General features: G+C 45.2%; 2 protein-coding genes across 2 annotated transcripts in view; one reads left to right on the forward strand and one right to left on the reverse strand.

The window, feature by feature from the left end:
* The window catches only part of LOC135401339 (transmembrane protein 272-like), a 100,635-nt gene that overhangs the window by 40,776 nt on the left and 37,175 nt on the right, over positions 1-22,684 (forward strand). The gene's annotated exons all lie outside the window — the stretch shown is intronic.
* On the reverse strand, positions 12,958-21,923 carry LOC135401332 (beta-galactosidase-like). The gene is made up of 15 exons (XM_064633677.1): positions 21,834-21,923; positions 21,424-21,587; positions 19,791-19,941; positions 19,659-19,722; positions 19,455-19,549; positions 18,707-18,887; positions 18,421-18,601; positions 17,851-17,891; positions 17,645-17,766; positions 17,025-17,099; positions 15,828-15,914; positions 15,616-15,723; positions 14,584-14,718; positions 14,285-14,506; positions 12,958-13,351 (listed from the first exon to the last, which is right to left on the reverse strand). Exons 1-15 carry the CDS (start codon positions 21,894-21,896, stop codon positions 13,091-13,093), a joined length of 1,950 nt encoding a protein of 649 aa, XP_064489747.1. The 5' UTR covers positions 21,897-21,923; the 3' UTR covers positions 12,958-13,090.

Below are 22,684 nucleotides of genomic sequence, written 5' to 3' on the forward strand. Positions count from 1 at the left end.
ATGTTTGTGTCCCGTCTTTTCAATTGGTGGCTACGGGGGGGCATGTGTTTGTGCCTGCGATTATGACACGACTTGACCTTTCCCTGCAGTCGGTTGCCGCCTTTGAAGTTGTGTGTGATCAGGCGCGAGGCTTCTTTGTGTGAGAAAAAGTATCCGTGTGGGCTACCGAGGAAGGTTTCAATATGGCGTCCTGTTTGGGGCTAGTCATATCCGTAAACGGTACCTACATGTGTCAGTTGGAGCATAAATGTCTTCATGTCGGCTTCCATCTCTATTGTGGGCTTCTTTCCTTGTCAGGAATGTTGTATGCTATTTCGGCGCGGCTCCGAGCGCGTCTACATATTCGACAGGAGTTTTTTTTCTTTCTTTCTTTCTTTTTTAGCGAACGGAATGCAAAAGCAAAGAGATGCGCGATTGCTCTTGTTGCCACAGTTTATCGTGCAGCAACCTATCCGCTGTCTTCCTTTCAGCAATCTTGGACAATTTAAAGAAACAAATTGGATATTTCTATGAACACTGGAATATGACTCGAAGAGAGTTGAGTAGCTTGAAGAAACATAAAAGTACCTGAAGAGTTGTCGGATCACTTGTCGGAAGACTGCGTTATGGGAGATGAGCAGGCTCACATCGCCGGCGTTTACTAGTTGTATTTGGTCATTGCATTCGCGTGATTCCATCGAGCGCCAAATGGTTTAGTATATATATAAAAAAGAAGAAAAGTAAGATCAATTAGTTCAGTGAAGTTTTTAAAACGAACAAATCAGTATGGTGCAAGAGCGCTGGTGTATACTGTAGAAACTGGTGCTGTTTCCTTGAGTTTGGGGGGTGCATGGACAAAACGATGCAAATTTCGCTACAACAATTTCTCATTGTAACATGTAAATGGGTCTGAAACGTGATTTGTTAGATCTGGCATGATTCGTGAAAGTCATAATTACCGTAGCGTTCGAGACGTTAAGATTTACTAAGGGCATCAGTGTCACAACCAATCCAATCCAATATCCAAATTTCATATTCAATCCAATCCAACCCAAAGCATCCGCAATAAAAAAACTATTGTGAACCTGCATTTTAAGTATGTAGGAGAAAGGGTGGCAGGCGGTGATATACTTTAAAGATTTGAAAGACTACAGAGCTCGCAGTACGTGTAGCCTAGGGTGTTATAGTATATCAGCTCATTGGAGGCAGCTCCAGCGCCATGGCGAAAGAGTGCTCGGTGATAACGGGGAATTAATACCTGCACCGCCTCTGCTGTCTGAGGTTCCCGTGACGTCGACGGTCCCATGGTCTACCACGTCTTCCTACTAACCTCTCTCCATGCGCCCCCGTCTGTACACCGGTATAGCTGCAGTTGCTTCGCAGTGCGAACAAGGAAATACAAGAGTACCACAGAGTTGACGTGCAGATACGCAGACTGGAAGGTCTCACTTTGTTTTGTACGCTACAAACAGAACAGGTCGCCCAGTTAGCGCAACCACACACGTCACCCGATGATGTTTCGGTTCTTTATCGTCGCCCTCCCAATCGAGCATATCAGCAACCGTTTCACGCTACCCGCTCCAACGCCCTTTGCCGCTTCATGGTAATTTTCCGAGCAGCCCTCGTCTAATCGTTTTGCATACTTGTAAAAAGTGAGCCAAAAGCCACTAGGGTTGCCCCACATCCGCCTGAACCGCTATAGCAGATGTCGCAACCACCAACAATGTGCTCACTTTCCGCTGCGTTGACTTCGATGAACATGACAACGCCTCTGATCCGACAAGCTCACGCGACGTTACGCGATGGCGGTGCCCTTTGACTCTAATTCTTTTCTCATCCCTCCTCGTCAGGGCTTGTACCTTAAAAAAGGAACTAATGACCCGAGCACTCTCGGAGCAAATCGTCGGGGTCAGACGGCAAATTCTGCTGGCGGAAGCGCGGGACCTGCAAAGGACGCCGACAAGGACATGCCCGACGTCCTCCTGGACGTCTCTTTCACCACCAGGCTTTCTTTCCAGAGGCCCATCTTTTACGTATATTTGCACTCTGACACCTACTCCTCCCCTCGTTGTGTGTACCCGCGGGCAAAGCATCTTTGTCGGCAACCATGTTGTATAGAGGAGGTTGCTTTGTCACCTTCTGGGAGCGGCTCTGTTTCCCTTGTCATGTTCTTGAGACTCGCCGCTTTCTTCGGAGAGCTTCAAAAATCGCTCCCGAGACCGCAAACTGCGACGGGGGCATAATCTCGTCCCTCGCCAAAATAGGGGTCGCCATCCTCTGCGGCCGGGTGTGGGGCTCGAAGCAGGCTAAGTAGCTGGCTGGGCATTTTTGTTGTTTACAAACACAGTCGACTTGTTTTGAATGGAAACACGGATAAAAGAGGTGGGGGGGGGGGGGGAATTTTGTGTTTTTCGAGAGTTCGAAACTCAGAAAGGGAGAGGGGGATTAAACCGCAGGATTCGGCAGACATTGTGCTCGCAACGCAAACAAATGACATGATTTTGAAAACTGTTCCACAAAGGCCGGTGTCTCAGCGCTGGTTGTCAGCTCAGCCCCTATTGTTCAGCTCACTTTGTGGATGGATGTAGGGTTTTGTAATCGGCTCTTTGGGGGTGTCATGATGCTAGCCCCCATCCCCCTCTCAATGGCTACCTTTCGTTGGTAGTCCCCTGCTTTGATCTTTTCTGCGCGGGGGAACCGGGGGATGGAACTAGCGGTCGGGGCTCTGCCAACAGGCGGCTTCTCTCGGAAAGAAGCGAAACGTGTTGGGGGAAACGTTGCACATGTTCCTCTGCGGAGCGAGAGACAAATGTGAAGGTGTTAAGTAGCCCCGCGTGTCGCATTGCGGGTGGCGCCACCGTCGGCGGCTTTAATCTCTCAGTCCCTTTCCGTCCCCTGTATAGGGCACAGCGGAAAGTGACGCGGTATGTCAAAGACTTTGCTGGACAACAAGTAAGCTGAGAGGGGCCCACTCCACTAGAATTGCGGAAAAGTGAGAAATGTTTCAAATGTAGCGGTAAAGAGCTGGGTCTCTTTCTCTCTCTTTCTCTGTCTTCTCCCTTGGTCTTCCTTCTTCTTGTAGGATCATACGGGAAAACGTGCCTTCTGCGAGAATAGTGCACGCTATACTTGAGCCCCAGAAAGAAACCATAACATATTGACGTCGATGTCTCATTGATGTCCTCCGCCAGAACAATCTGTATAGTGTTCATGTTATGGACGGCATTCGCCACTTCGTTAATAGTCTTTGTCGGGATTTGCTGTCGACTTCATTTCGACGGGTTTTTGGTGAGTCTGACACCTGCGAAGTGTAGACGATGAGGAGGCATGAGGTGGGACAGAGAAAAGGAGGAAAATAAGATTAGTCACGGTTAAGGTCTGCAAGGGAACAGGCCAACAGCACTGTTCATTAGGGACACAATACATAGTAAGACAGGCATTGCATGCGATCTTGTATACGAAACTTGAGTGAAATCCAAGTGGAAGTCGTAGGACAAGGGCTTAATTTCTGTGTCGATCGGGTACGTGATTCTGTGACGTGTCTGTGACGTGTCGATCTGGTACTATTAAAGAACAGCAGAAGCCTCATGTGCACCAACTCCTCCACTTCAGAATTGTTTCCAGTGGAATGCAGAAGTAAAGAACGGTCCACCTGCGCTGGCTGGCTTTTTCGACCACTGCGTCATGTTTCAATTGTCCAAGAAGATCCCCTGCTCGTTGAAAACCGTGCATGACTTAGTGCCCTTGACCAAGTATAGTCAGGCTAGGCCGTGAAGCCATTTCCCTGTCATTCATTCAACCTGTTCAGAGACCGGAGAACATTAGCAATAGATGATCGATACGCGGAAAGAGAGAATCTCAGGGGGAATGGATTTGTCATGAGAGCCGAAATCGGCGAACTGAGAGCGCTATATGCTCTTGGCCTTCTTCCAGTCGTATATACGGACAGTTGCCGCACACACGAAGACCTGATAAGAGGTAGGTATAAGAGGCATATCCCGCTCTTCCCTAAAATGTCCCGCCATCTAAGATAAACCTGCAACATTCCTGCTACATTCGGACTTAGCGCAGAAATTTGGAAACAGAGCTTATGACAATCTTGCTAGCTATTCGTAGAGTCCTCCCATCGTGCCCACTACTATTGCTAACGTTAGGCCCTCTAGCGGGCTCATCGACTATAACAGCGTCGAGTGCACACCAGCTCCTGGAGGGCCGTTCAGGGAATCTACCAGAACGTGCTCAAAATTATTCTTGCCTCAATCCCTGGACATGCTTTCATCTCCCTAAGCGGAACAGTGGATTCATCGGCTAACGTGCCTCTGGCGATGGTGGTGAGGGAGGGTGTGGTGATGGCATTGAATGATAGGCGCTGGTCGACTCGCACTTGTGCCAGCGGCAGCAAAAGCGTGCTAGGTTTCGGAGGCTATAGTAGGCTAGTTGTCTCGTAAAGTAAAGGAATTATATAATCTAATTATTATAATGAATTTCCCACGTGGTTAAGATGACAGTTATCACATACGTGTACCCCCAACGGCTGAACCCGTACAATTCAAGAGCACGCATCTCTGTGTAATTCCGAGACAGCGTGTTCTGTCCACCACTATGACGATGGCTTTCAGCTTCCTTCTTGAGTGGGCAAACGAGCGAATAAAGTCGTCAGCCCGCTGAAACATCACGCTCAAACGCCCAACAACAAAAAACGCCACCAAGGGGGCAACTACAACACTTCCCTTTTCTTTTCTGTTCTTTGCGTACTTTTCGTTTCTTCGGCGGTGGCGTGAAGGCGCTAACCACGGCACCCTCCTCTCCCATGTATCTCACCACACTTCATGGGCAAACATTCGAAACGGCCTTCTGTCTACCTTGAATACCTGAAAGTTTGCCCGCCTGTGTTATGCTTTCTTTGCCCTTGTTGTAAGCCTTTGTTAAGGGACCCCAGCTTTGCCGGCTGCGGCTTGCCTTTGTGGTCGCGACCCCAAACACGGTGTATGCTTGTTGAGGTTGACATCTTGCTCCGTGTTTTATGTCCGCCTGAGCAGCTCTATTGATTCGGCGGGAGCTTTGTGGCACCGCGTGGGGTTCGTGTTGTGGTTGCGTTTGTTTTCAGGTTTTAGCCTGCATATCCGATTTGCGTCTGGCCACTGTGGCTTTTATAGCGAAAAGGTTTGTGCTGTGTGAATCGCATCGTTGCGAAGTTCGCTTCTACGGCTTCTACAATGTAGCTGCGAAAGAGCAATGGTACGGATGAGGGACCCGATTGCAGCTGGCTGTTTTTAGAGGGCCGTGTTTTTGGTATGGAGGGGGATGTTCTTTGATAGCGGAGAAAATTGGGATTGCGTTAGGACGAATACAGACATCATGTCATTGTGGTGAAAGCATCTGGTTGGCCGGTGCCGTGGTTATGTGTTGCAGGAATTGTTTGCTGAGGGCAAAAAGGTAACAAGTTGTACGTTGATGTCTCTTGTTGCTGTTGTTGTGGACCGCCGAAGGTGAATTGAATCGTTGTATCTGAAAGACTGAAAGTGTGACGCGTTTAAAAAAAAGAACTTCGCCTTGTATCTAAAATCTGATTCTGATTGTCTGGAGTTCGTTGGTGCTTTGACATTGATTGAATGATGTGTGACATCTTTTTCTTCATCAAAAGGCACATATACACTTTCATTTTTCTTACATTAACTGGTCAGATAATCCCAAATCTGTCCTTCTGGTTGTGAATTTCGCCAGTATTATACTATGTGCACGAGCACAGCAAACTCAAAGAGTCTCTTCCGTAATTTGAATTTCCCTTGAAGGAGTTGAGCTTAAATTCCTGTATTGATATTAAAAGGACACTAAAGTGGCAAAAATTTCTCATCGCAGAATGAAAGATGTAGGTAAACCTTTACACGAACACAGAAGGAATGGAATTCACCGGTTGCGTCGTCCGTGATTTATGCGCGAAAGAAACCGCAATTTACGCTTTCCCTTTCCCTCTCAAGAAGGCCGTCAATGCGGACCGGGCCCTCATTCGTCCATCACAGGATTGCGGGAGGTGGATGGACCAATCCGAGGCCTCTCCGCATTGACGGCCTTCTTGAGAAGAAGGAGAGGGAAAGCGCGAATTGCAGTTTCTTTCGCTCATAAATCACGTGCGCTGGAAGCGGCGAATTCCGTTCCTTTTGTGTTGGTGTAAAGGTAACGACATCGTTCATTCCGCGAGGAGAAATTTTTGCACTTCAGTGCCCTTTAACGTCGTATTCTGGAAGCAAAATGGTTAATTCTGGCCACGCGCATTGCTGTCATCGACAGCAATCGACGTCTGTTGCTGTTGGCGACATTGCTGTTATCGACGGAAAGCACTTCAGCCACTACCCTTTTCTTAAACCATGCCGTCAACTTGCCTATTAAGATTCATTCTACTGATGCCTAAATATCGCAGAATTCAATTTTAAAAGTCGGTTCCGACGGCCGCTTTGACGGTACGGCCCGTTGGATGGATCGGAGAAATGTCGTCTGCTACACAGAGAGAACAACTGGGAGAGAAACGAAAAAAAGAAAAAAAAAAAACCCGGAAAGCTCTTGTCACCGTAATGACATTACCGGTGACGTTTTGCTTCCTCCTCCTCCTCCTCGTTTCATCCTGCAGAGCGAGACGAGCTGAAACGCGATCGTCGATGTTCGGGTGCGTTCTTTTTCGAGCAAAATATTGCATACAGATTTTTTTTTTTCTTTTACAGCGAGAGTCGTTAAATGCTCAATTTCGTGAAGATCCTGTCCCGTACGTCGCACCGCCGAAAACCCCTCTCTCTCTTGGTGCGAGATGAAACGAGAAAAAGCCGCGCGATGCAGATTGGTCATTTCTGAGAGTCACTTTGGCTGTGACGTCGGCGTCACGTGCCTCAGAGAAAAAGCGCCACCAGCGGCTGCCGGTTCACATGCCATGGCATGTGAAGAGTTGCGCCGCGCGCGTATCGGCTTCTCGTCACCCACAGCAGCAGCGCAGATGGTATGCGGAAGTGAATAGCGGAATTATGGGCCGTCCGACAGGAAGTATACGTACGGAAGAAGATCTTGCTGCCGACCACAATCGACAGGGCGAACCATGTACGTAGCGGCGACGGGCGAGCTCAAATTAACAACTCTGCCGCTGTCGTTGATTTGATGCCACCGTAACTTGCATCATGTCTGCCAGTTTTTTTTTTGTGTGTGTGTGTGTGTGTTATTCCCCTGTCACACGGCAAACTGAATGGCATTCCCAGCGAATGACAGTCGCACCGAAGGTCCCTCTTCTCGAAGAAAATTGTACACTCTTGAAAAAAGAAGGGTGTGTTGTAACTCCTTTTTGGGGAGTACACCCTTGCCACATATATCACTCCCTTTGCAGTGTACAATTACTCTCCATTACCCTCGTTAAGGAGTCGCACCACACCCTTGAGAAGTCTCATCACGTGGGAGTGAGGACTCTCCTTAACTAGGATGACGGAGAGTAATTGTACTCTCCAAAGGGAGTGATATATACAAGGGTATACTCCTCAAAATGGAGCTACAACACACGTTTTTTTTTTTTAACAGTGTACTTCTACCGCCTTATACGGTACACACCTGACGTGTCGTCTCTCCGTATTAAACAGACAAGGAGCCGTGTGATAATACGTATCGTAGCAAAAATCAGAACGCTGAAGACGTGGAAATCATATACGGACGATTCTCCCATATTTCCCCCACACACTGGCTTCTCCGCTGCACGGGAGGTACAGCTCCGGTCAACCTTAATAATAACACTGCAAAAAAATTCGTTCTCGCTTACCGGCGCGATAACAGCCACCCTGGCGGCACTGGCGGAATGTTAAGTGAACAGAATCCTCGCGTTAAACTAACAGAATAATTTTGTTCCAATCAAGATTTCCTCATGGCACCAGGAGTTGGTGTAATCGCGCTCGGGAACGAGACCACATTTTTTTTTTCTAGTGTTATTATTAAGGTTGACCGGAGCTGTACGTAATCGGTTGTTGGCCTTCGCTCCTCCCGCTCCACATACCTCTATAGCGGAAATCCATCCAGCGGTGCAGTTGAAACGTCCACCATATACTTTAAAAGCGGATCAATTTCAACGGGAGATGTTTTCCGCATCACTAAGCTCGTGTTGTCAAATGAGGCTTTCAAAGTTACACTTCTCAACTACCGGTATGAACTTCCAAAAACGGATCGTTCACGAGTGTATTTTCGTCCGTTGTGGAGCGTTTCACACTGATATTTGGTTCGTTGGTACGTGGGCGCACGGATATAATGTTCCTCGCCCGATTTACTTTCGCATCAATTTCGATCTCACCATTGTTGATCAATCAATAATTTATCTATCTTCTTCGTTTCTCGAGGAGGGGGGATTGTTCCGGCTGGCTTCGCCAGAAATGGCAAATATATATTTTCTAGTTTACACTAAAGAGCACATCACGATGCATTTCGATTGCTTGTGCCTAGAAGCACGTGGCGAGTGCGGAAATTGCCGCTCGATAAATGGGGTAGTTTTACAGGGCCATCGCTGGCGGTATAAGTATTTGGCGAAACTAAATTTCTGTCGAAAGCCGTTTAATGTTTCGTGAAATCGTGGATTTTTTTTTCCTTTTATTGTTACTGTGGTGGTTACACGGGGAGCAAATATCTCTATTATATTTATATACAGGAACAGGATCGAGCGGACAGTTAGCCACACAGGTACTAGTCGGCTTGATGAACTGTCTTGTCTGATGAAGGGTTGGAGAATGGGGTCATCCATTCCATTCCAATTCCATTTCGAGGAATTGATATTTCTGATAATTCCATTCCTTCCAATTCCTCGGAATGAAAAGATATGACCAATTCCCACTCCTGGAATGGGTTGCAACCCCATTCCATTCCGTTAATTCTATCAATAAAAGAAAAGGGACCGGTAACCGTACTGGCTAGCCCAGCAGCTACCTGGGCGCCCAGACCATTCCATTCCAATTCCATTCCAGAGAGAAAGACTGACTAATTCCATTCCCGTTCCATTCCTAGGATAGTTTCCGCCATTCCATTCCAATTCCATTCCAGCGAGAAAGACTGACTAATTCCATTCCCATTCCATTCCAATTCCATACCGGGCTCTGATAAATCTCTAATAATTCCGGAATCATTCCAACTCCGGAGTGGCAACCCTGGTCTGATGCACAATCATAATTTACACTGTTCCCTCACTGCTCGCTGTTGGTGGAGACATTTTAGGCTTGTCAAGAAGTTCTGTTTCCCTATGAGGAACCTGAGTATAGCGCTGCAGTCACATCACCGTATTGGGTATAGGGCCAAGCGATATCGGTAATGAGATGTCGTGATATTCCAGATAAAAGAGGCGGTGTCGGAGTCCTGTATACGGTGGCTCACATAGCGCTGGCAGTTGATGAGTTGATGAGGAATTGAAACGCATTCTGCTGGCGCTGCGTCACGTGGCCCTGTAAAGCCACGGACGGACCTACCCCTCTTAAAGCTTCAAAGAAAAATGTCAATAAAGCTTTAAAAGATCAAAAACGATTTTTTAACGATGGGCATAGCTATGGAGAGCTAGCCATTGCAGTAATGCATGCGTCGCTTCATAGTTCCCCGACAGCCATACGGAAAGTTACGTTGTGGTATTTCCAGGCGGTAACTGGAACCGTGTAATACATACGCATATTGCCAATGACAGCTTTGACGACCCTCTACCGCGTATCATCGTCACGTGATCGTTGTCTATCAACGTAGACGCCATCGCCTGCGGTTTTGGTTTCCGTGCGGGTCCCCCAACTGGAGGCCAAAAATATACGTGCTCACCAACCCAGCGCTATGGTATAACTTCGGGCAGCTGAGCTGAGAAGATACACGCGAGTACATACACATTTTATCCGTCTCATGTATTGCCTCGCACTACTATATATAAAGTATATGCGGAGATTATGGTGTAAGAAGTGCGACACAACTTCACAGGTGAAAGAAATGCGAATGCGAAATGCGAATGAGTTCGCTTCCTAAGCCGCTGTAAGACATACACGCAGGTATACATATGTCGCGTGTCCTATCCGGATAACGGACTTGCGTCTGCCACATTCGTATTCAGCTATATCGCAACTTGAAATAAATTACCTGGGTACGCTGCTGTCGTTAAACACAACAAAGGGACAGAAACAACCTTCTACTACACTCCAGGAAAAAATTAAAGGAGTGAAATGGGGAGTAATAATTGCAGCTTCTAGTCCCCTAGACTGCAATTGCTAATCATTTTTCAACTCAATTCACTTACAATTCATTTTTATTTTCACCAATCAGGTATGGAGGCACGGAGAAAAAGCTGTAAAGTACAGCTTGACGAGGGTCCGGCTCCGTACAGCATACGATTAGTATAACATAGAAATAAACTAAATCTCTAGAATTCACAATGCACATCCGAGTAACACATATTGAGCACATATTTTAGTCCCCTAACCCCGACATTTACTCTCCAGGACTGCAAATTGTCACTGAACTTCGCAAACGGTCTTCCGAATGCAACAGTCTACGTAAATATGTGCTCTTGGTCAATTTGATGGCATAAGGCTGCGAAACACAGCCAACTTAGCAATTTTCCAACCACACAGAGTAAGAAACAGTTAGCGCTTCTTTCTTCGCAAATTGTGCCCTATGTATGTCGCAAGATTTTATATCACTATTGACGGTTTGATTCCAAGTATTTTCATGCATGCACACGAATTATGTACCTGGGACTCTTAGCGTGAAGTGCAGTCCCCACTCTGTGACATTCATTTACTCCCGTGCATTTACTCTCGAAAGGGACTATTTTTTGTGGCAATGCATTTAGTCTCCAAAAGGAGTAAAATTACTCCTTTTTTTCATAGAGTGTACGGAAACAACCAGCTCACCGACCAACAAACGTACAAACCGGATAATTCCGTTCTGGTCCTAGGGGCTGTTCAAGAGCGACTCTCCTATACCTTCGCGGTGTACTAAGGGATCGGAAAAAAAAGGTGTCAGGTCTCTAATCCTCCACTTAGATGTGAGTCAAGAAACAGCTTCAGCCCCACATGTATTCAATCAAAGGACCGGAAAGGCCTAAGCACTATACGCATATCCTCTTCCCAGAGCCTTCTTTCGAAATGAATGCCGCGGTAGCCGACGATCCCATGGCTGTCGTCTGCTACCCGGAGGAATTATCACCCCTCGCTTATAGCCTCGGTGACAGTGTAAACAGATGGGGAACGTTTACACTCTGAGGTGCTTCATTTGCTGATGTATTTAGTGAGACGGGGAATGCACCTATCCACGTATACGTTGCATATTTTCTCTGCGCATCCTGCGACACTTCGTGAGAGAAATTGGAAGCCGTAAACGTCCGATATGACAGATGGTGTGACCGTACATGGAAGTAAAAGTGGGATCATACGTTGGTCAAATGAGGTTCTTAATCTTACAAGGCGGTGTCGTGTGTCATAGTTCCCGTGGAAAGAAACGGTTCACGTGGAAGTGACTTTTGAAGCGCTGAAGATACGTTATGCTCATGTGAAGAGCTGAAGACGGGGTAAGTTGTGCAAGCCAATAAGATGAAGCTGTGCGTTCTGAATTTCAGGAATAGCGGCAGCGGTATATTTTGAGGGCGACGAGGGTGAGTGATATTGTTCTATTTTATTTTTTTCTTCTTAATACCTATATTTATACGTTTTTTGGAGCTTTATAATATTGGTTTAATTCCACCACATCAAAACAATTATACTCACTACACAAGAAAAAAACGCAAAATCTGGTAGCAAAAACGTAATAGTAAAACCCCGAGACTAGGAACTACAAAAACAGACAGACACAGACAACGTCGTGTTTAGCGTTTCTGTATAAGGCACTACAGAGCTGATGAAGCTCTTTGTCAGCTTGGAACTTACATTGCTGCACTTCTCGAACTACATGAGGAGTTCCAAAATAGCGTTGATGCGAGCGAGTTGGTTAACGAGAACATGGCACACACGCACAACCGTTATATGTGTGACAAGAAAATAAACAAAGCTGGAAGGGTTCAGTGGAAAGCGTGTCGCAGGGAAGGCTATATAAAATTAGGTACATTTTGTGCCATTTTATGGATGCTAATCATTTGTAACAAGCACGGGCATCGTAGGGTGCAATGCTTTTCCAGAGATATGTTTCGGAAGCTACGAAGATGTCAACAACAAGAGGCGCAAGTGAAGCACAAACGTGCCGTCATTGGGTACGTTATTAAAAGAAAGCACCTAACTAACAGTTACAGCCTTCAGAAATAGTAACTAAGTTAAGTTTTATAGTTAACCAAAAGCGCTACAGCTACAAGCTACTTTTGTAGAAAACTAACTACTTACTGGAAAAAGGTCAATTGTAGTTACGGTTGCGAGATACTTGACACTTGATCACTACCGAAGACTGCGAACGCCATCCTGTCCTGTAGGAAGCTTAAAAGGATCGTGTAACGATTCTTCCACTTTTAGAGGAATTGGAATTGGACACGAAAGAAAAATATGGAGGTGTTACTCCGGACCCAGTCAGGACTGGCTACTCCAAAACGCGTTTGTGGATGGAACAATAGAGACAGAAAAAAAAAAGAAACAAACAAACAACCAGGAAAGAGGTAGAGTATAGAGTAGAGCTTTGGAGGAAGGTTGTTGCAGATAAGATATGGTGTTTTATCTCGTGTATATATACCAAGCAAAGGCATATGCTTATGTGACTGCGCGTTTGGAAGTTATCACACACAAGAAATCTGAAAATTGCGAGAGAGACTCCTTCGCACTCGCCCACAGTACACACGAAGATAATACGCATTGTCGTAGTAAACCACGCGTGCGCCTTCTCATGGGAAGGTGCGAAGCGAACCTGTTCCCATGGTATCTGACTGCTCCTCCGCAGAAACATCCCCGTTTGGGGTCGCGGTCTGTCTATGGAGTTTCTGAAAGCGCATTATTTGTAAATACCATTAAAGAAAGCAACGCTATTCAGAAACAAGTGTGGACTCATGTATTGCAATACATTACAAACAATGCACTGAGCGTACGTTGTCAGACATCATCTCTCAACCACTTCAGCAAATTTAGCCTTGTTGAGCTGAGCATTTGTAAACACAGAGTGTATTAACTCAATGCTTGAACATTCGTGGTGAGTTCAACTCCACATTGGCTCGCTGTTCTTCACCCTCCGGAACAGTGCCGTTGATCTGGGGCTCCGAAACGAAAGAAACGGTGCAGGTGCCTGACGTACCGCACGGAGCCTCTTCTTGCTCGACTACTATCAATTTGTTGTTCCGCTTCAAGTACACATATGGTACGTATAGTGTGACTTGAGGACCACGTTCCGGCCAGTAGCGGCCCAACGGATGCCCGTTCAGGTAAACGAATCCCTGTAAGACGATGAAAGACGGAAAATTAATTCTAGGAGCGCAGACATTTAAACTGCACGTGACTTGTATCAGTGCAGTATAACGATAGAAGGGGCATCCTCTCTTGAGGTCTTGCTGTTTCTCAAGCAGACACGATTGGAAAAAGCTTTGCTGCTGCTATACAGGGTGTTTGCTCTAACGTGTCCAGAAATTTTATTTAAAGCGAGCGGTAAAAGAGAAACGAGCGCTACTTTTTAGCTACTTGACTAAGAAACAGCTGCTACTAGTGAAGCAGTACCTGTTTCTTACTCAAGTAGCAGAAAAGTACCACTTGCTTTTCTTTTATTGCTCGCTTTAAATAAAATTTCTGGACATATCAGAGCAAACACCCTGTATAGGTTTATAATAGGTCAAGCAAGTTGGTGCTCAATATAATTAATTGAGCTACACTACTACAAACTACAAAACTACAACTACAAAACAGGAAGAGCTTTCGTGAAAGAGCGTTGGCTTCATATTCATGGGCGACAGCCTAGCTCACAACATAACACACTTCAAGCCTACCGTCATCCCGGCATCGTTTGTGTTGTCAACTCGTTTTGTTACCAAATCATTTGTTTTGGCAATCGTTCTGTTGGCAACGTGTTGTCCTTTCCCTTTTCTCTGTCTCCGTTTACAATTCCGTTGCCATGGTTGTCTCGACTGATTTGAAAACTAGAGGAGGAGCCTGCCTCCTTTGTGTCACACTTGACAGCTGCGTTAATTGTTACAAAGAAGCGTAAGCCCGCCGTTTTCCACAAGTCAGGATCATTCTGCGCAATGGTGATGTGGTAAAGTTCTGGTTCAAGGGTTCAAGAGTTGTAACCTATCGCAAATGTATTTCTACCACCATCGATTCATGCTTCGAAAGCCTAAGCACTTCAGCTACTTACTAACTACTAACTCAGCACGGACCTTTCTCCAGCCGTCTAGCCTCATAAAGGTGTCCAGTGGTTCAGGATGGGCCAATTCAAAATCGGCAAAGTATATCCCGAAGCCTTCGCGGTTTTGGAGATTGTTGCTTGCTGCAGTTACGTTGACCCTTTTGATCAAGGAACTGTAGTCAGGCTGTAGCATCGGCAACATTGCCCAGTCCGTTAGTACCTGCGACCCGAGGGTGACATCGCCGATGATGCCCTGTGACGGTGAAAAGCCAGGATGTGGAAAAACGAAAAAAGAAAAAAAATGAAGTGACGTGCTTTAATATTGTTTACCTTTCTGCCGAGTATCTCAGGACCCACGCTCACGCGTCCCTGATTTTCCACCAAAATCCATAAGGCTGATCCTCTCTTAACTGGAAGCAGCATTTCGTACACGTTGTCCATATGTGACAGCATTCCTTTGTATACCTTTTATAGGAGAAAGAAAACACGGTTGCAATTTGCTCGGACCTTCAGTTTTCTTTTAAATATGGATGACGAGCACTCCAGGTGGAACCAAAGAAATATGTCGAACAAATGCAGCGCTGATAAATTTCTGCTAATACATGAAGGGTAATAAGCTCGGGGAACTTTTCCTGGAAAATCTATTCAACATCAAATTCATCAATGATTTAACATCAAATCAAGGCGGGCCTTACTCAGGGCCCACCACATCACAACATCACCACAGCCCATCAACATCGTAATCCATCATTCAACAACAACATCACAACCCTTGAACTTTCAAACCCGTCATATTCGGTTTCATCACATCACATCACCCCATAGGCTGTCATTCAACATCACACCACAGGATTGGGTATCATTCGGCATCACGTGATTCTTCGTTTCTTCTTCATTTTTTTTTTTTTTTCAACTGTTGCTATAAGCGGCGTACAGATGTGAACAGATAGAGAGAGGACAGCAGGAAGGAGTGGGAGACAGGACGGTTAGTATCCGTCCTGTGCCGACATTCGTCTCTAAAGTCTTCGGAAAAACCAGGGAAAACCTCAGACAGCACAGCCGATGGTAGGATTCGAACCCACTACCTCCCAGTCTTCCCAGGCTTTGGCTACCACAACGAGCGGGTCACCTTAATCCGCCCGGTCATGCCGCTGGTCTCTCCATGCTGTAATGCCGAATGATGTTCTTGATGGCCATCACGAGTGAATTTTCTAATGTATGCTATGGGTTTTTGTTCCTGTATTTCCTGTGGATGCTTCTGGCAACCATCTTCCTTGGCATAGTTTGGATAGTATAACAACTAGCTTCTACCTAACAGTAACGTGCGGTTAGCTTTATATCTGTGATGTATAGTTCACTTACACCATCAACGTATACGTAGCCTCTGTCACGTAGTCCTGGTACCTTTAACACTGCAGGATAACGAGCTCGAAAGGTAACGTTTGTCATATACACCATAAGACCATGGCCCTGTAAAAACGTGACTCCATTTTATTAGGAACTGGGTAATGGGTAATTGGAACTGGGTAATTAGAAACTGGGTAATAGTGCGAAGGTGAACGTGGATGACTTACGTGGCCCACATCCTCAAAAGAAAGCGGATGCTTTGATGGTATTGATGTGTCACCAGTCTCCCGTATGATTAGCGGTAAGCTGAGCACCTGGAACATGCAATCGTTGATGATAGTTATTTACCGAATAGACATTATGGCCTTCGTCGCATATGCGCCAAGAAAATCTGAATCATCATCATCATCATCACCATCACCGAATAGACGCGCGTACCTGCAACGCCTGCTTCATCGTCTGGTTTAATATTTTTGTCAACAGGAGTCGCGGGTCACGCTTTTATTGGCCTTGAGTATCAAGCTATGCCGAATTCATTCTCTCGTATAGCTCCGCCAACACTGTGCTATTACTGTGCACTATACTGTTATGTCACATCTTAAACATGGCGTTACATTAACATTGAATGTAGTCTTCATTGTCATTGCTCGTGTCGTCGTCAGTCTTTTGAGTGGCTCGGTAGACATCGGATCCCTCCGTGTTGCTGAACCTCAAGAAAGCATCCAATTCAGTCCTGATTTCTTTGACCAAATATCTCCTGCCTTGTAGAGGGTGTGCAACGGAGGTACCGTGTGCCTGGGCTTCTGGTTGCAGGGCCATATAATTACTGAGTGCAGTTATGCAGCGATATATATCGTCCGTTTTATTCCCCACAGCGAAGAAAGAAGTCAAGGAGGAAAAATTCCGAGTTCATGCGTGCGTGAAAATGCCTTCTGCATGATTGCGTTGATTCCTCGATATCTCAAATACTGACTCCCCACCCGTCTATGCAATATACGAAATGACTGCTTTTGCATAATTTGCTTCATTGGCATAATCATTCAAGGAGTTTTTCACCAAAATAACTGGTGCAAGTGATGTGGAGTTGCGGGCCTCACATTAGTGAGGCCACATTTATTTTTTCCTTAAAACCAACCAACCAACTGCTTTTGCGTGACTTTAATTTCCACTTACTGTCACAGAGGCCATTCATACAAAGGACACTTCACTGCAGCAAGGCTCGCATTGATGCGAAGCCTCCTTTACAACAATGACCGGTACATTTTTCGCTACCAAGAACAAAATGCAGCAGGACCGTTAGTGCGCTATACCGAACATCGACCACTAAAGTTTCTATCACTCGTTTTATGCAGGGATGTTACCACAAGAGTGTGGCGTGGACGTTCGGGTTGTCCGTGCTGCATGAATAGGGAAGAAATGCTTACATAGGTAAACTCGACAGGCCCCAGGCTTATCTTGGGCTTTGGACGTGGTTCTGGCATGTGAGGCAGGGGTAGAAACTGCAACAAGAGCGTTTAACGTGGTTGTTAGTAAAATATTGTAGTGAGAGAGTCTGTCACTGGGGAACGTGTTCATAAAACACACGCACGCACGTACGCAAACAAACACACAAACAAAAAACAAAACAGAAACAAACAAAACGGATAATGGGAGCGTCACTATCACAACCGCACGGCGTGTTATTGTTTTTAACGAATGTCTCTGGGTACGATCACCTGTCTGACACAGGTCCTATGGATATATGAATAAATGGCTGTAGGTACGGCCTCCTGTTGTTGAGTTTGGGAGTTTGAGCTTGATTAAAAAAAAAAAAAGAAAAACACAGGCCCCCTGTTGTCTTCATATAGTTCGGACATACTGAAGGCCAAATAGGGGTGTTAGAGTCGAAAAGACAAAAACCACGGTAACAGGAAGCACGGTTCCGGAAAAAGCGTAATATATAGGACACACACAGGATCTGAAGCCTCTGCGATCAGCATAGCACATTTTTACCTATCTATCATAAAACACACAAGGGTCTGAAATTGCGAATAACAACTCGCACCTGGCTAATCACTTTGCGCATGAGAAAATATTTTGGTGTTGGGTCTCCAGCTTCCGTCATAGGTGCGTCGTAGTCATAGCTCGTGACGCAGGGCTGGTACTTGCCACCAGACATAATGGCTCCTGGGGTGATCAATCGATCAATCATGGGGTGATCAGAAAGTCTCCTCGTCGAAGGTAACCAATCTGGTGGTGTTTGTTCCTTACCTGATGTGAATCCAAATGATGTTCCTCCGTGAAACATGTACCTGAAAAATATCCGCTCGTACGTAACTGCGTGGCAATTTCTCCAGGTTCCGCAGCGAAAAATTAGGGGTGTTTCCGCTGTTTATCCTCAGGACAGTTTTGTTTTCTTCATCTTCGTGTCGAGTCTAATGCGTTTGAAGTGAAGTGTTTTTGGGGGTGGTATCATCTCTTAAGGTCGTCAGGACTCTTCATTTATATTTTTCCTGCTGGTTTGCTGTAAATTGCCCCGAACTAGCAAACGCTCTGCCCTCAAAGCGCTTTTGGCATTTTTGGTCATTATTTTATTCCCCACATCACCACAAGCGATGGGGGAGAGTTAAAGTTGTTAAAAAAACAAAGTTATAGTTTGAGCTCTATATCTCCATATTTTTTACTCCCAACACCACAATCGTCATAGTCGTCAATCCTTTATCAAGAACCTTAACTGCCTACAGGTGACGAGACACGGCGTTCGATATAAACCGGATGCTTCGGTAGAAAAGTGATAAAAGCTTTGTACGTTTTAGATGCGATATTATGAACTATACTCACACGTTGACAGAAGCATTCCGACGAAGCATGGCCTCCAGTGTTAACGCAACTAGTACTGAAGGCACTTGCACGTGAGGTTGTCCCCACACGTCAAGCCATCCAGGGTAGTATTCAGAATTGACCAATGGTCCTCTCAACTGGTGTCGTCGTTGCACTGCATACGCTTCTATCACGTCGGTTGCTGCAATACAGAGGCGCATTCCTCACAAATATACCAACATATTCCGCAGGCAGTGCTACCTATATTGCTTTGCAAGAGGGATTCAAGTCTGGTGCTTGGTATTACCTGGTCCAAAGTCAACTGTGGTGTACACCCCCTCGTTCTTTCCGCACTTGACCAGGGAGTCACTATCGCCATCGGTAGAATACAGTATGACGTCGTCACCTACATAGCTTCTCACCACGTCTCGCAAGTGTGCAGTGTATTTGAAGTCGCAAGCCGGATAGCTACCGTATTCGTTTTCTACCTGGAAGACAAGATGCACTCAGGGTTTCGATGGTTCAACAGGAACAGAGGTGCGTCGAGGTAGTCCCGTACAGGTGTCTCGTCTCCCCATCGCGTTTCGGATAGGAATAAAGTTTAACCTGTAAGAAGTACCTAACTTTATTGCCAAGATTTTGTATAGAGACTACCAGGTATCATGAAGTGTAGTTCGTACAGAAGAGCAAGTTTATAAAGACCGGTATTCTCGAGAATTACATCCTTCGCGGACCTGGTGGCTTTTTATATTTTGTTGAGTTCCGTGTCCGGTCGTCAAGTGTGACGTCAGTTAGAGATTAGTTGTATAGAAAACAACCCAGGGGGCACGCAAGAAGAGATTCGTTAAGCATCCTGCCCAAATTGCTACCCCTTGGGTTCTTTCCGTGGAATGCAGATCTGAGCTTGTAGAGATTCTGGAGAAGCCAGGGGAATCCTGGAGCTCAAGACTGCTAAAGTTGTCTGATACAGTCAACTTATTGTTCCTGGTCACATCACCGTTGCTACTGTGATCTTTCGTTCTACCGTTCGTCAAATAGACAAATACAACACGCACCTGCAGCATAATCACCGGTCCACCATTGGAATACAAAAGTGGCTTCAGCAGAGGCAAGAGCTTGCTGTAGTACCTATCAACGTACTGAAGGTACGCTTGTTACGGAGTCAAAGCATGAAAGAGAATTAAAAGAGGCGAATTCGTATCCCATAATTAACTTTATTCGGACGGAGCTGCTAAGGGAAAGAAGGATAAAAGACTTACATTTACTGCTGGTTCTAAGTTTGATGTCCGTATTGTTCGACATCAACCAGAATGGAAAGCCACCCTAGAAAATATGAAGTGGTTTCAGCGCATGCTCGAGAGGCACAAACAAGATATTCCGTGGTCACTTGCCATGTCTCTCTCGGCGTCTATGAAAGGGCCCAGCCTTAGGAGGACCAGAAAACCGACGGATTCAGCTGTTCTTATGAACTTGACGATGTCATTCTGGCCTTCGAAGCTAAATTGGCCGTTCAGTGGTTCGTGCGTACTCCACTCGATGTACCTGCAAGATTAACGTGTTACTTGCGTTTCAGTACCAGTACAATACGCAGCATTTCATGGAGCTGTCATGGCTATGTACCTACGTGAACTCGGACCATTGCTGGTGTGAACACCCAGCTATGTGGACTGTCATAAGCGATATGTGTGTTGTAACTTCAAAAACGTTATTGACTGTAATTTGACTGGCCAAATCTATACTCATAATCACCTACCAAATTGGGTAGCCGTCCGCCTTGATAATGGGCAACTTCGTACACATGTGTGTCTATGCATGCACGTTATTGTGTTATATTGTTTGAGTAAAAGGTTCTGAAAGAATAGTAGTAAGACGGGAAATATTAAACACGCTTTGTTCTGTTCTACGCAAGTCATGATGCCGCGCTTGCGGAGAACCAGAACTTGTTACGAGAAAAATGAAATAGAAATCATGCGGCTAATCAACACATGATTTGATTCAGGGGTAATTTTTATTAAATTTCTTTATCAAGTTTCTAAATATTTATTCAGTCTTAAATATTTTCGTATGCTATAAAGAAAATAATTTAGGTGACCTGATTAATACAAGAAAGCGGGAAACAGATTATTTCAACTTGAGATGCCTATGTGCATTGTCACTTAAAATACGATTTTGGTTCCAGAATCCCAAATATTGAGAGCCTAAAAAATGCGTGGTAGATAAAAGACAAACTTGCTTTCCTGCCATGCATTTCTGCTGTACACACTGCATCGCCCGCATTTGCGCAGTTTCGTCGGATGTGTTCAAACAACAAAGACAACACAACATTAAGTTGCCACTACAGACAAAAACAACTTATCCATTGTTTATATTACATTACATTACGTATAATTATTATTATAATTATTACATTATAATTATAATATAATTTAAACATGTAACAATGTAAACATTATTAATTATTATTATTACGAAATTATTACATTAATTTCGTATAATGTATCAACCTCGTTCCGATATTCTGTACGGGAAATGAAAATGCAATCTGTGAACATCACGCCGCTTCCACAAAAAAAAAAAAAAATAAAAAAAGGAAATCAAAATAACCGCAACGCTTCATGATTTCGGATGTTCTAAGAGTTAGGGTGACGTCACAGAGACCCTCGGCGTCTTTCTCCTACAGCGCGCGTACCTTTATGGTCTCCGCTCTCCACTCCACGTTGGAAGACTGCAAACAGCTCTCGTGAGGAGACGCAAATCGGCGTTGGAAGAGCAATGTTGCCAGACGTGTGGCAGATCGTCCTACACTATGCCGTCATACCTTTCAAAACTCGAAATTAATTTTTGTGATACTTCCGCGTCACATCGAAAAAAAATAACAATATACATTGTAAGACACGTGTATTGCAATGTCATAAATTGGATAGGATTCTGAAGTCACGAGACTCATTGTCATAGTCCGTAGTGATAGTCTAACTAGAACTACGTCGTACGTCATCCAGAAAGTGACACATCAATCCAACTTACGTTTGAATGGCGTTCAGTCCAGCGGCCCTCATGGTTTGCAGTCTGTCCAACCAAAGCTCATGGGGAACTCTGAAGTAGTGGATGGAGCCCGACACATAACGGAACGGTTTCCCATCCTTGAGAAACACGTCTCTCTCGTAGTCGATGGTAAAAGACCGGCTTTCCTATTGTATAGGGCAGAACGTCATGATTGTCATGACGTTGTATGACTGTATTGGGCGACTTCGACATCATCGCGTTCAATGTCATTCCAATCTGACGCGTAGCACGACTGTCGTAAGAAATGGCATTCGGGACTCGACAGACATTACACGCTAATGTCATTGTTTTTGCTCGTGGCGCACGGGTATTAGCTTGCAATTTGAAGCACGAACATCTTACTCATTAGTCAATAATGTGCAGATACTGACCGACAAGGTGAAGAACCCGCATAACAGGAACAGCACACTCGTTAGCATCTTCTCAGGGGCCATGTTTCATTGACACTGAACTACACAAGCAGATAGTCTGGACTCGTATGTTATCACATTCTAATCTGAAGCACTTGTGATACAGTTGGCTTCCTTAGGTGTCGAGTAGACACTCAGTCTTTATCTCCTCTCATTCCCAACAACATAAGAAAGTGGTGCCAACGACTCAACGTCTTTTGAATAGCTCAGTATCACGACGGTCTTTGAGGCTATACAATGCAAACACTTTGAGGCTAGTTTCAAAGTGTCGTACATATACGCAAGTGAGATGGAGCGTTGGAAAGAATGTCCCTGGAAGAGGTTTCCTGGAGGAAATGTCCATAGCTATTGTCGTTATACTTGGTGTTCACGGAAGAGCAGCAGGGTTCTTCCGTTCTTTCTGACACCTAGCCATTCCGGAAATTCGTAAGGGTGAAGGAATTCCGCGTGTATATTACTAGAACGTTTATTTTTCAAAAGCTTAAAGCTGTCGTGTATCTTTGAAATGCCCAAGCATATAACCACTGCTGAAGACAAACAGTGGCATCGATCCTGTAATTCAATGAAAGAAAACACTAAAACCTGGCATGAAGAGAAGATAATGGAGACGTAGTCACATTTATTAACACGATTTTCCTCTTCATTCTATCGGTGTCTACATATATCATCAGATTGAGTACTAGAAGCGGATTGTGCAGTCGGTGCCTCGGGGACATTGCTTCACTGTCTTCTCGTAGTGACGGTGGTGGTGATGTGATGAAGAGAAAAATCGGGTTGTGAGTTTTGACGAAGTCGAACTGGCTACCCCAGTA

The sequence above is a fragment of the Ornithodoros turicata genome, chromosome 7 (genome assembly GCF_037126465.1).
Source record: "Ornithodoros turicata isolate Travis chromosome 7, ASM3712646v1, whole genome shotgun sequence".
NCBI classification, from domain to species: domain Eukaryota; kingdom Metazoa; phylum Arthropoda; class Arachnida; order Ixodida; family Argasidae; genus Ornithodoros; species Ornithodoros turicata.

Excerpts from the sequence above, each read along its gene's own strand:
- LOC135401332 (XM_064633677.1), bottom strand. The coding sequence starts at position 21,896 with ATGGCCCCTGAGAAGATGCTAACGAGTGTGCTGTTCCTGTTATGCGGG. Across the intron at positions 19,550-19,658 it reads ACTTAGAACCAGCAGTAAAT|CGTACCTTCAGTACGTTGAT; the intron begins GTAAGTCTTTTA and ends CTCCGTAACAAG. Across the intron at positions 18,888-19,454 it reads GACCGGTGATTATGCTGCAG|GTAGAAAACGAATACGGTAG; the intron begins GTGCGTGTTGTA and ends CTTGTCTTCCAG.